The following is a 13787-nucleotide window of genomic DNA, read 5'->3' on the forward strand; positions in this document are numbered from 1 at the left end:
TTATAAAATCCAAACAGCATATCCTTTCATGAAAGAGATTTTTTTTTACATATACATCGGCATACAAAATGAGATACACGTCTTTCCAAATCATGAACAAAAGGGCAATTCCAGAACAGACGTAAAGCTGTTTCAACATGGACATTACAAAAATAGCAGTTTGTCTCAATATCTTTCTTCAACTTCTGTAAATAAAGATTGGTTGGGTAACAGCTATGTAGCAATTTATAAGAGACATCTCTAGATTTATTAGAAATGACATATTCTGATGACAAAGACCAAACGTTTTCCGACAAAATATTAAGAACAAACCGTCCGCCGTATGAAATGGCTTTTGGTATAGTGACTGTTCTCTTAACCCAAAGATCTAATTCTCCTTTCGCCTTGTCACCACCTCTTTTGCAGAAAGCGTCCCAATAATAAACGGCTGCAGACTCTCTGCGTCACTCTCAGACCTCTTCCGGTTGGGTTGAGGCATGCGCAAAAAACGAAACATGTACCTAATCGCTTTTAAGTGTAATCTGTTTAACGTGTTTGACAAAAAATGTCCCGCACATCTATTTGTGTACGATGTATGTTTCATAACTGTCAATCTATTCTAAATCTAAACGTTAAAAATATTAATTTAATTTTTGTTTTTACTGTTTAAAGTTGTTGCATGTGTGTAAAAATTCACACAAATACCATTTTATTGATAGCAATTATCTACATTTACTTCTTAGAAGTCTTGCCTAGATATTTATTGATCACTTTTAAACTCTGAAGCATTGTGTATATTAATGTAGTTATAACATTCTCAGTGGTATAATGTTTTGGAGACATATATCACATTATCTATTGCGTTATTCATTCTGGATATATGAAAAACATTTATATCAGGATTGAAATAGTACTGAAACAATATCGTTGCATGATCATTTTATTGTTTTATGTTATTCTCTTTTGCGCATGCGAGGTCCAGAGATTGGCGAATTGTTCTATGCATTTGTGAACCTGAAGGTGCCCGACAGTGACACCTGCAGCCAGACGCTACTGTCGCCACCCGATCTGCTTCCCTTTTGCGACACTGACCGCTCGTATGTATTGCTTTACGACATCACGTAATAGGACGTTTGAGGGGCTCCTGCATTTTTTAAAATCTTTTAATTCCAAGTTGGAGAACATTTGAATCCCCTATCACAGCGTGAAAGTCCATCTTTAAATAAAAAAAAAAAAAACGAAAAGTAAACATGTTAACACTTCTTACAAGTATTCATGCCCCTGTTCAGTACTTAACCGAACCACCTCTCACAGCTATTACAGGCCAGCCTTTTGGATAACTCTCAGTGGACTTTCTTAAAGATTGCCTGTTCCTTCTTGCAAAATTGCTCAAGCTGTGCCAGGCAATTTGGAGAGCAGCGGTGGACAGCAAATTTTTAAGTCATAGATGTAGCATGGAGTTAATGTCAGTTACTGGGCCACTCAAGGACTAATTTTCCTCATTATAAGCCACTGCTTGGTTGCTCTGGCAGCGTGCTTTGACTCATTGTCTTGCTGAAAGACAAACATCATTCTCAGTTCAACCTTTCTAGCAGAGGGCAGCAAGTTTTCCTCCAGAATTTATCTGTATTATGCAGCATTCATTCTGCATCAGTCCTGACTAGATTGCCAAGCCCTGCTGCTGAAAAGCGTCTCCACAAAATGTTGCTACCCCTACATTTTACAGTGAAGGATTGTGCTACCTGGCTGAGGTGCTGCATCAGATCAAAGCCAAAAGTTCCATTTACGTAATATCATCAGAACACAATAGTTTCTGCTACATCTTTGCAAAGTTATCCTTACAAATATTTTTTGCATCTCAGTATTACTTTTTGATAAATTGTTAAAAGGGTTCCTACTAGTCATTTGATTTAGCATGATTTATACTTTTGTAGTCTTAATTTAGTATATTGTATGTTTAGAATCTGATGTAATGTGGAGAGAAATAATTTTCACTAGTACATTGATTTTGTCTGACTACGTGATTCCTGTTGGGCTTTTAAATATGACCCTCTAATGCAACGTTTCACAATCTGGTCCTCGGGGACTCGGAAACGGTCCTCGTTTTTGTTCCCGCTGAGCTTGTCTGGGAAACACTACTCTATTGCAGCAGCTAATAAATTAGCATTTGATTTGAAACCGAAAAAGAACATATTTTATCCTGTGCAGTCTTTGTCCATCAAATGAATTCTGTATGGTGACTTTACACTCTGCTAACTAATTTTGCAGAATTATGATTATTTGCGTTCTTTTGGTATTATTAATGGGGTGTATGTGCACAACCCCACAATCACCTTGCACCCCCTGCTATGCCATCCTATGCCACCTGCTACAGTTCCCCGTCAACCGGCATAAGAAGTCGTATAGATTTACCCATCAGTCAATTCAAGGCTTTACTAAATACTAAATAGAACATTAAATAATGGTAACATTCTTTCTCAATCGTTTGACTGCCAGCTGCAGTGGTTACACATGCTAGCTGACCCAGCACTGTGACTCCCCCCCCACCCCAGGCTTACCATCTCACTGAATCATGCTCACCACAATTTACATTTTTAAAGCCTAAATAAAACTTGATTAACATAATACTCAGAAGAAAAATATTTGGCTTAATATACATTTATTCACACACATTCTGAAGACATCTTTCAATCATTTGTTTTTAAAATTATCTTGCCTCGATTACCATTACTACAGTAATTTATGACACCACCTATAAAAAAATGAAACTCATTCTTAAAAGCATTTCCACATTCCTTAGCAGAAGAATATCAATGACAGCAGTACTGTTACACAGTAAGAGGTCTAGTGGTTATTACACTAAAGGGGTGGTAAACAGTATTTTTTATGAACTTGTGTGTTTCACACATGTACTTACTCTCAATAAGCAATTAATTACACATTTTGCAGCTATTATCTATAAAGTATAACAACTGACACGAAGATGGAAAAATGTCAAAAAAGGTGAACTCGGTTCACACTACCCTTAGTCATGTTTCTCGAATATTGAGAGGGGTTTTTAAAGGCCCAGCAGCCCTCATTGCCGTAGAGGAACACAGATCATCCTACAGCCATGGTTTGTCTTAGAATTAGATTGAGTGTTTGTTTCAAATGACATCTTCTGATTAAACCAGTCCACTTAATATAAAATGGACCTTTAAAATGTCAGTAATACCACCATTTATAATGATTGGAATGCAATAAGGTGCATCACTAATAAAAAAAATTTGTGCAAAGTGCAGGTTTTTCCATAAGCTTTTTGGAGGCACGGCAGATCAAGAACCGGGATTCTTTCTTTCTCTTTTTTTAAAATCAAGGCTGTTTACACTCCGAAACTGCACACATCATTCATGGCTTGCAGAATCCTGAAAGACAAAAGGACAATTTAAATGCATATAGCAACAAAGTAATGACAGCATGGCGAGTCAATGAGAAGCACTGCTGTTTCACACCTCCAGGGCTGGGTCTTTTTTTTTTATTTATTCTTGCCTGAACTTTTGTGTGTGTTGAGTTTGCATGTTTTCCTCATGTCACATGGGTACTCTGGTTTCCTTCCATGGTCCAAAGAAGCACAGTTAAGCTAAATGGTATCTCTAAATGGCCTGTAGTGCGTAACCCTATATGGAATCTTAGCTAGGACATGCACATCTGCCTGCGCCGTGCTGCCCGGGGCATGCACATCTGCCTGCGCCGTGCTGCCCGGGGCATGCACATCTGCCTGCGCCGTGCTGCCCGGGGCATGCACATCTGCCTGCGCCGTGCTGCCCGGTACATGCTCCTACTTCCCATGTGCCCCCATACTAAATACAAAATGCAATGGAAAATAAAGAAGTTACCTTTCATGCGGGTATCTGCTCTCGCACAGATTCACTAAAGCATAGAGTTGTCTCAGGGCATATTCATACTGAAATAAACACATTAGAGCAGTGTATTTTATTTCTCCAAGAGTGTGTTTATAACTATTATAAATGCACAGTATACAAAACAACCATTAATATAGGAGCTATAAATGCCATTAATACCATTAAGACTGGCAAGGGTACAGTCATTAGAAGAGAGAGCAATGAAAGAAGCGTACCTCAGATTTGTGCCAGTTGAAACAACGGGCCTTGTAGTGTTCGACTGCTTTTTGGTAACACTGGAACTGAGTGAGATCTTGCTTGTCATTAAGGATGTCTTGAGACTTCTGTGGGTCACGCGTCACCTTGTTCACCACCTCCTGCATGGTGTTCCTAAGCAAGTCTCTTACCTAGAATGATCAGTTTGTACGATATTTCACACGACAGCCTGACATTTCACTATACATTTTCAAACACGACAGCAGTGTTTATCACCACTCAAACCACGCGGTCGCCTGGCCCCCTGTTGGGGGGCACAGAAACAACATCCATCCGTCTTCTGTCGCTTATGCAGGGCTGGGTTGCAGGGTCAGCAGTCTGAGCAGGCCTGCCCAGACCTCCCTCTCCCCAGCTGCCTCCCGGGCACCACGCACTCCCCTGCGAGCCCCAACCCCACAGCCTTGGCTCCAGGGTGGGGCCCTGGTCACCCTAAACTTGTCTCCATAATCCTAATTCTCCCTATCCCTTCACAGTCAATAACAATGTACATTGTGGTTTTTTTTCCAAGTATTGTCGTATTTCTAATATATTTTATACCTACTGCCAGTGATCATAGTAAGAATAAATAATCTATCTATCTATCTATCTATCTATCTATATATATATATATATATATATATATATATATATATATATATATATATATATATATATATATATATATATATATCATACGCACACACACTTTTTCAGCACACACAACAAAAATACAAAAGTATTTTTCAAAAATCGTCAAACAACCATTAACCAAAAACTGTAACCATTTAGGTAATGAAAACCAAAACCAATGTTATTAAATAACAGGATACGCTGTTGTGTATATGGTTAAACATTTCCCCAGGATTTAAATGATAAAACACTGTGTGCACTGCAACATCTCGAATGGCAAACAAAAGCCAAAGCAGCTCAAAAATGTAGCTTTTTTTGTTTGTTTTTAAAGTCAGACATCTTACCTTTAGGTGTGCATTGATTTCCCTAATGTACTTCCTGGCTAATACTATGTCATTGGAAGCCATTAGTTTCCTCTTCAGAATGGCTAGAGGAACATCTGGGCTTGGAGTCAGGTCAGGTTCAGTCACAGGCGTCAGAGTAACAGGGGTGGCAGGCTGAACGCCGGCTTGGGGGTTACCCTGAAATTCCACCACCTTCATATGGCTTAGAGTCTGTGGGCAGACAGAAGGCAGATCATAGTGATTAGTAAACCCGTGCACGTGGTTCAGAGTAGCATGATATATTGTTGAAGGCTGCTCACTTTATTTCCATACTGCATGACATGACTGGTGTTAGTGTGGCCCTTTACGATCTTAAACTGCTTCTGTAGTGTCTCTTTGGACAGGTCTTCCTGCAAGGTGGGGAAAAAAAAGTTGAAGAATATATTAATGTTGCCGTTCTCTACATAGGCTTACACAACATATCACTGCTCCAACATTTACGCAAAACAATTTTTGAAGTGGATAAAAATATCTGGTTTTTAAAAGTTATACTATCTTTTTGGGGATATTTTTGGGATTATATCAACATATACATTACTGTTTTTATTACTTTTATTTATACAAACATTTTATATAAACTACACCATGCAGACACCTCAGCCTTAACATATCGTAAAATATATCGTAAACATGACTAGCTTTGGCCTGGAGTTAAAGAAATTGATTAAATCTATTTATGCTGATGGAAGAAACCGGTTTGTCCTGGTTTAAACAATCATCAGACCGGTTAAGCATTAGAGGATACACATCAGCATGGACTGTCAAAGTGAACCGAGACCACTTGCCACATCAGAATCCTCCATCCAGTTCACACTGTACCAGTCTCCCAAGTAGGTATCTCTCTTCTCATCATAGTAGCAGGCGTAGGAAGATTCATGGGGGTTGGCAGCTGTCGTGGCATAAACTGGAAGAAAAAAAAAAAAAGGTAATTAAGCATTCTCTCCTCAAGAAACTCCTCCCTCTACTGAATCTGGTTCATGACTTGACGTAGCCTGCAGAGCAGACCTCTGTAGGAGAGACGTCAAATTAGCAACGGCGCAGATATCGGTACAGCTATGAGCGGAGACTTACAACATTCTTCAGACAGTCAGCGTTTTTAACACGTGCAACCGCAACTCAGGCCAAAGCAGCCTGTCTGAATGCTGATCCGGTCAAAGACAGTGTGGCAACACATCATCGTCATCATTGCCTGTGGCAACTATTGGGGCATAGGCCGCTAACGAGATCTCTCCAGGCATCTCAGTCCTCCATTTGCCAACTGATCAATTAATGGTAAATGCAGGACTAAATACCATCTATGGGAAAAAAAAATTCACCTTCAATGTCTGTGGGCAGGTGATTCATCATAGACCCAGACTCACAGGCCTCAATGTAGAACACCATCTAGTTAAAATAAAATAATTAACAATCAACAACAATGACAATAATAGTAAATAACAATACTAAACTAGTAATATTTCCAGCATGCTCATAGGCATCATACCAGGGGTCACCAACAGGAGTCGCCCGTGGACCTGATCTAAAAATAGCATGACTCACCAGAGAGCAGCGTCTAAAATTTAATTTTATCCTGTTTCTTTTATCTTTAATCACATTTGCATTTATATAGATTTGAAAATGACTAAAAAAAGCATTTCAAACATGTTTATTACACATGAAGTTTAGATAAGTTTAGGAGAGTGTTTCAAACTGGTAGCCCTTCATAAGGCTCAGTACCTCTCAGTTTCAAAAAGGTTGGTGACCCCTGCATTATACCAATCACAGATATGCTTCAAACTATATCTTTTAAAAAGTGGAAATTATCAATGGGAAATGGTCTTTTTACGTTGCCAAGTTATACACCACAAATACGGCAATTAAGAAAAAAATACCTTTTTGTACTTCTTGTTCTCATGCATGTAATTGATGGCACTCATGAGGTCACCGACATGGAGCTATAAGATCGTACAGAAGACAAACAAGTGAAGACGCTCACACTTTCACTTCAAGTACAAAGACCATTAAACGCAAACGAAACTGAAACAACACAACCAGTCACAAGACAACATGTGACACACATCATGAGACAATTCTTCCGCTGACCCACATTTTATACATATTAACACCTTCTCAACTAAAGTTTAATTTTTGTAGGCAAACTTTCAAATTTAATACAACAATGAACCCAGACAATTTTATTAAAATTACTTCAGTGTACATTTTATAACAGTAAAGGGTCTTAATTCCAAAGACTATGCTAGGAATGAGACAATACGAAATAACACACAAATCAAAGCTTCTCTCTAGTTGTAGATGTCACATTGATTTCTGGTAATGGAGAAGTGAAGCCTGCTTACATCATCGCTGGGAAAGGCTAGAAGGCCGGGTGCTCCGTGGTCAGTAAAGTACACAAACACATGATCATTCGGACCACTGTGAAAAGAACCAAGAACTTATATGACTTATTTCTCTAACAAAGCATGTTACACATTCGGTAAAAAACGGAGCCCTTTGGTAGTCATCCAGTGAAGATCGCTGCTCAGATAGTGCTTCTTTGCGGAACTTGCCTTTTCAGAACCTTCCCAGAGCCTCCGGTAACTTTTGCTGCATCTCCCGTAAGCACAGCCAGGAAATTGGCTGGGGTCACCGCCTTCAGAAATGCCAGACACATTACAAGTACATGAGTAACACTGAATATGAAACACAAGGGATTTTTAACAGCCCATTATCATCTCTGCAGAAGCTTTCGTGTGATCCATACCTAGCAGGAATGTGAAAAAAAATTCATCACTTAACCGCTACATTTAACTCTCAGAACTTGGCCTCCTCTATGGTGCTGTTTCTTTTGATTTATAGCAAAAACATTTTCTAATATCTACTGCTGTGTTTCGTTACCCGGTTCTCGGGGAACCCCGGAACCCCAGATGTTCTTTACCAGGCCCTTAAATGGTCGCCTGACATCAGCTGAATGGAACTACGAGTCCCCCATCACACACATATCACACACAACAAAACAACAGAAGTTTCTGCTAGACATGAAAGTGATTGGTGCTCATACACCAAACAAGGTCTGACCATCTCCATGGCAAGAGCGATTCGTAAAAGAAACACTCGGCATTTGAAACCAACCGAAGTCTCTGTACACCCGCCTCAATTTACGAAACAAATCAGACAAATGATTTGGTGGAAACAGCATTCTAAACATATCTTATGTGATACAATTTTGTGCACCGCAGATTCAAAATGGAAACACATATAAACCATGCAATCGAAATATCACTCTGTGCTTTGTATGAGTAATTTCACTGGAAATTCCTGGCATGTGGTACAAGATAGAGGTGAGAGTGGTGATGAGGGAAATACAGCAGGCCTGAAAGATTTCTTCTCTGATTTTGGTCACCTCTTTTTTTAAAGTGTAGTAAATCAAAAAAAGGAATTCGGAAATTGAATAGCTGTGCTGAAGTTTTCAAGGAAATAATTCAGATACCAAACACTAGTTCCTTTACCTGTGAGCCAGGTGTGAAGCCTCTGACCAATCAGAATCAGTAAATTATTATTGAACTAGCTACCTGGGAGAACTGAAAACAAGGCCTGGATTTGAAATCGAGGTGCAGGGGCTGGATGTACAGCCACACAACATGTGTGAGTGAGAGAGAGAGGTAATATATAAAAACATTTAAAGAATCCACAGCGGACAAGTTAGTCAGGCGCTCACCTCGCCAATGTAGTCCTTTGGAACTCCTCCGTACACATCAGTCCCATTGGGTCTGTTGATCACCACTCCAGGGGTTGGGTTTCTGTAAATGCAGTATCAAAACTATCAAAACAAAATCCTCAAATATAAGAATTAATATTGATTTTTTGAAACCAGGGTGTGTTAGCCAACAGTATAAATTTGAAACATCCATCCGAACACCTGAGTGTTTATCAATAGTAAAGCTGGTGCCTATTCAGAATTTCCTGACTAGGATCTAACACCACATGCAGGGGTTTGAACCCACAACCACCTCTCCACAAAACCCAGTTTTAAATCAGTTTAAACAATGTGGATCTCAGCAGAGCATTAAAATATTAAAATGACAAATAATAAGTATAAAATTGTATACTTGGAAAATTGTGGGGATTCCCCATTAGATTTAAAAATTATGCATTTAATTTCATAGGCCATTTTAATATCTAGATTTGTCGATAGTTTAAGATAAGTTTGAAGTTAAGTTTGAAGTTTCGATATTGTATGAGCCTGCTCAATCTGCTTCCATGGCTAGTTCAAAAGACGTCATTGTCTTCAACTGCTATCAAAAGTACATGGGGAAAAAACAGATACACCAGGCAGAAACTGTGCAAGCATCTTTACTGATCGTGCAGTTAAATGCTTTTTAGAATTATAGTAACATTGACTTCATTTTTTACCACAGCAGTTTTTCCATGTGGTCTAAACTACATTTCATAACAGCTATATATAGCTGAATCTAGCAATAACAACACTCAGAAAGATCTTTGTCTTTATATGAGGACTAAAGCGGCATATCACTTCATCTTCATGAGGTGACATGCCTGCGAATCTGTCATTAATCCCTGTCACTGGATTTAAGGAAGTAAACGTAAAGTGTCGGGTGATACTGTGAAAAACAAGTTAACTAGTTTTGCCTACTTAAAACATTTTAAATATAGCAGAGGCATTTGGTACTTTGTGACGGGTTTAGTATGTATTAAATATTGGCTACTTCTGCATTGTTACTGATATGTGCACCCTTAGTACCCTTAGAACATGTGTCTTTTTACCCATTAATTGCATTGGTGCACAATATAAGAAATGTCTTTGCTATGAATAAATTTCTAAGTCTTTTTTTTAAACAGTCAACTCATTTTTATAGTAACACTACGTGACAGGTTACAAATAATACAGCATTATGCTATTACTTCTGTATTAATTAACTACAAACTAAGTCTTAGTTACATACTGATCTCATGTTAATTCATCATTAACAAATCATGACGTTTTATCTCAAGCAGTTACTGTATGTTATTATAGCTGTTAATTCCGTAAACCTTTGTGAACTGAAGGAACAAGTCATGTGTAACACAAGTGACATACTGATCTAATGTTTGTTCATCAATGAACTGACCCATCTTACCTTTTTAATAGCAACTGTATTTGTTCATGAATTGTTCATAATTCATACTTCAGTAGTAACTGAGTTACTAAATTTTTGTGCCCCGTCAAGTAAAGTGTTACCATGTCTATTTATACAACAACTTCAGCCTTTCAGTACACCTCACTCACAGGAATGCAACTGTTACATTGTTTCCTCCTCTTGTAGAAATTTTATAAATTAGTAAGTATGACACAGTATGTTTGATAAAGTACTCACGCTTCATTCTGTGCTAGGTCATCATACATCATTACGACAATCTGCTCATCTGGAATGCCATTCTTATGGACAATTTGATATGCATGGCACACATCTGCCTGTACATAAACACACAGAGGCAAGTTAATATGCTATTCATCAAAACCCTCAAAAAGAACTTTCAATATTAAATTGTCATTTCTCCCATAGCTAAAAAAAATGTGGTTAGGTGAACTGGCCACTAAACTGCCCATTTTCTATGTGTGTGTCCTACAGTGCAATGCAGCAAAGATGAATGAGCTTAACTGCATGTTTCTGGACTATGGAAGGGTAGCCATGCAGCAGGGAAAACATACAAACGCCATACACACAGAGCAGAGGCGCAATTCAATCCCCCTGGAGGTGTGAGGCAACTGTTCTACTCACTGAGCAACTGTGCCACTCATTAAGCATTTACTATGGTCTCAAAAACTGGCCAGTCGGATCACATCTTTGGAAAGCAGGAGCTTGACCAAGAGCCTTCTCACCTGATGTCTGTAGTTGTACCAGCCGTTGGAGCCTGCCACAATTAAGACCCAGTTCTTCCCATCGTGAGACTGTTGTGCCGAGCCCACGTTCACAGTTAGTGCCAGGGCAAAGCCCAGGACAGCTGCAGCAGGTGCCAGCATGTTTCAAGTTAGCTCCTAAGAGAAGAAGAAAAAAGAATCCATTGGAATTTTCATGAATGATATTAAATCAGGTGACTAATAACAGGTTCTGGGGGGTTAGGACTCATAAGCAGAAGGTCGTTGGTTCAAATCCTGTGGCTGGCAGAGGAATTTCACCATTGGGCCTTTGAGCAAATCCCTTAACCCCAACTGCTCCAGGCACTGGCTGACCCTCCTCTCACTTAAACATCGCTTTGGAAAATAGCTTCTGCTAAATAAATGTCATGTGACGGTTGGTAGCATAGAGGCTACGGATACTGAAACACCTACTACGTGGGTTTCAGTTACAGCCAAGTTTATCTTGAGGTCTTTTGACTTGAATTGCTTCTGAAAAATCCATCTTATCGCTTATCCTATGCAGGGTCATGGGGGGTCTGGAGCCTGTTCCAGAGGCCACAGGTGGAAGGCAGGGAACAACCCAGGATGGGGCACCAATCCATTACAGGCCACACTCACACAGACGCACCTATGGGCAAGTTGGGGGGGGAGGGGGGACTGGAGTACCCAGAGGAAACCCCCCCAATGACATGAGGTGGACATGTGGAGACACGAACCCGGGTCCCAGAGGTGTGAGGCAACAGTGCTAACCACCGCACCACCATGCCGCCCTGCTGCTAAAACATCGATTTGTAAAAATCTGTCAAAAGCGTTGAGCTAAACACTAAAACAACTATTGTTGTTTATAACAACAATTAAGTTATTTCCTGAAATTAACTGTCAATATAACATGTAATCATAAGGCAGCACTTTGGAAACTAGCATGTTACATCCATGTCTTCCAATCATAACACCCTTGAATGGATGCCAGTCCATCATAGGGAAAACAAACAAACTACAGACAATTTCGAAACATGAAACGGGAAGTAATCTGAGGAAAGCCATGTGACATGGGGAGAAAATGCAAACTTCCCCACAGACGGAGTAACAATGGGAGTCGAATCCCTCGCCCTTGGGGCATTGCCAACAGCTGAGCTACTGCTCCAGAAAAAAATCCTGGCCTTGCACTCTGAACACATGACTTGCTTTACTTGCCACTGTACAATGACAATAAAGGCATTTTATTCTATATTTAATTTAAATTAGATGATCCTACCACCTACACTAAAATTACAAAACAGGGCTGCCGCTTTTGGTCAGCTGACTGGCGTCAGATTTTCAATTCGAGAGAAGTCTGCACATGCATTTACCTGTATGTAACAGTTTTAATAAATAGTCTATAGGGTTTGCAAACTGCCCCCAACCGCGTCTTATGTAGCTAGTTTTAGGTTTATAACGGGATAATATAGATTTCTTGCGTGGGCGTGAGAGTCACGCCAGATGCGTAAGAGCTGGCAACCCTGGGTAAACCTGCAGCAAATTCGTCTCAGATGTTAGGTTACCAGAGGCTGTACTGCGGAACATTACCAGTGCAACCAAACTGAAAGATCAGCAGTCCAAAAACTTTAGCTCTATTTAAGGATATGAACCACGAGCGTAAGTAATATCTTACCATGGTTAAACACACTGTCATCATTGTTTATTGCTTAAAGGTGCAATGCGGAAACGGAAAACAGGTGCCTCGATAAGATCAGGGATCGCCAGTCTGTTTGTGGCAAAATGTTTTGTTGAAAAAAAAGCTATAAATGTTGCTTTTTTCAAATACCATGTCAGTGGTAAAAATCAAAATGTCCGTCAGAATTCGCCATGGAGCTAAACTCTGGATACAACGGTTCTTCCTCCGGGGTTATAATACTGTACATATCTAGAGGGAAAACCCTAAACATACATACACTGAGTATGTTTCTGCTCCGTGTCCACAGTGACGCATTACATAGAATATACTTCAATAGTCTTCCATCCATATTCCTCTCGCTTTACAAAGTTACACACTGCAGTCACGAAAAAAAAAATCAGTGTATACAGTCAACACGCTGCAAGAAATCCCATGTTATGCGATTTAGGATCAAAAGACAGTGCATCGTTGCGGTGTACGCCTGTAAATCCTAACAAAAGTGCACGTATGTATATGACAATAATATTCTGTATATATGAAATATGCGGAATTCATACTCATGTCAATAATTACGACCACCCCCCATTTTCAGTCGATAAATCGGATTTCTATTTGCAGCCGCGGTCATGCGCCGGCCTTCCATCGAGTGAGGTCTAGCTACATCAAAAGAAATGCCTCCTATGCGAATTCATATTTGAGTAGGAGTTTGAAAATAATATATTAAAATTTCTAATCTGTTTCAACAAGAAATATAACCAATAAATGTAGTCTTACCTTTCTTAGCGTTTATTTTTTGGAAGTGAGGGCAGATTATCGGGACCGTATTTAATAACAGGAGGAGCTGCATGACGTCAGAGTGCCGATCCACTAACCCGAAGGCGGGACCTCGCGTGACTCCTGTCACGTGGATTTAGCCACTTCGTACGAAATTACTCTGTATGTTTATCATAGTCTGAACGGTTAGCCCCCCTGCCCCCTCAATTCATTGTAGCGGCATACTGAAAACCTTGAGCTAGTCGAACTGTTATGTGCGTTTTTCCCAATTATTTACACAGCAATTGTATCGACCATAAGAGATACTCGAAAATAAACATCTTGTAGTGTTTGCGCAGTCTTGACAACCCGGTAGA

General features: G+C 39.6%; 1 protein-coding gene across 2 annotated transcripts; it reads right to left on the minus strand.

Moving 5' to 3' along the window:
• Nucleotides 1–2621: 2621 nt before the first annotated feature.
• On the minus strand, nucleotides 2622–13558 carry lgmn (legumain). Of its 2 annotated transcripts, none has more exons than XM_048973835.1 (14): nucleotides 13432–13558; nucleotides 10986–11141; nucleotides 10480–10577; nucleotides 8823–8904; nucleotides 7675–7757; nucleotides 7465–7540; nucleotides 7000–7062; nucleotides 6445–6511; nucleotides 5914–6032; nucleotides 5389–5478; nucleotides 5090–5299; nucleotides 4097–4267; nucleotides 3855–3922; nucleotides 2622–3383 (listed from the first exon to the last, which is right to left on the minus strand). In XM_048973835.1, the coding sequence occupies exons 2-14, from the start codon at nucleotides 11124–11126 to the stop codon at nucleotides 3341–3343; spliced, it is 1311 nt and encodes a 436-aa protein (XP_048829792.1). In that variant the 5' UTR covers nucleotides 11127–11141; nucleotides 13432–13558; the 3' UTR covers nucleotides 2622–3340. The 2 variants fall into 2 exon arrangements, with proteins under 2 accessions (XP_048829792.1, XP_048829793.1); XM_048973836.1 differs by having other exon boundaries at nucleotides 5389–5474; nucleotides 5910–6032.
• Nucleotides 13559–13787: the final 229 nt, after the last annotated feature.

Source organism: Brienomyrus brachyistius, chromosome 14 (genome assembly GCF_023856365.1).
Source record: "Brienomyrus brachyistius isolate T26 chromosome 14, BBRACH_0.4, whole genome shotgun sequence".
Lineage (NCBI taxonomy): Eukaryota > Metazoa > Chordata > Actinopteri > Osteoglossiformes > Mormyridae > Brienomyrus > Brienomyrus brachyistius.

Coding starts and splice junctions, on each gene's coding strand:
- lgmn (XM_048973835.1), bottom strand. CDS start 11,126: ATGCTGGCACCTGCTGCAGCTGTCCTGGGCTTTGCCCTGGCACTAACT. Junction 4,268..5,089: donor AAATCAATGCACACCTAAAG/GTAAGATGTCTG, acceptor TGATCATTCTAG/GTAAGAGACTTGCTTAGGAA. Junction 3,923..4,096: donor TCAACTGGCACAAATCTGAG/GTACGCTTCTTT, acceptor TGTTTATTTCAG/TATGAATATGCCCTGAGACA.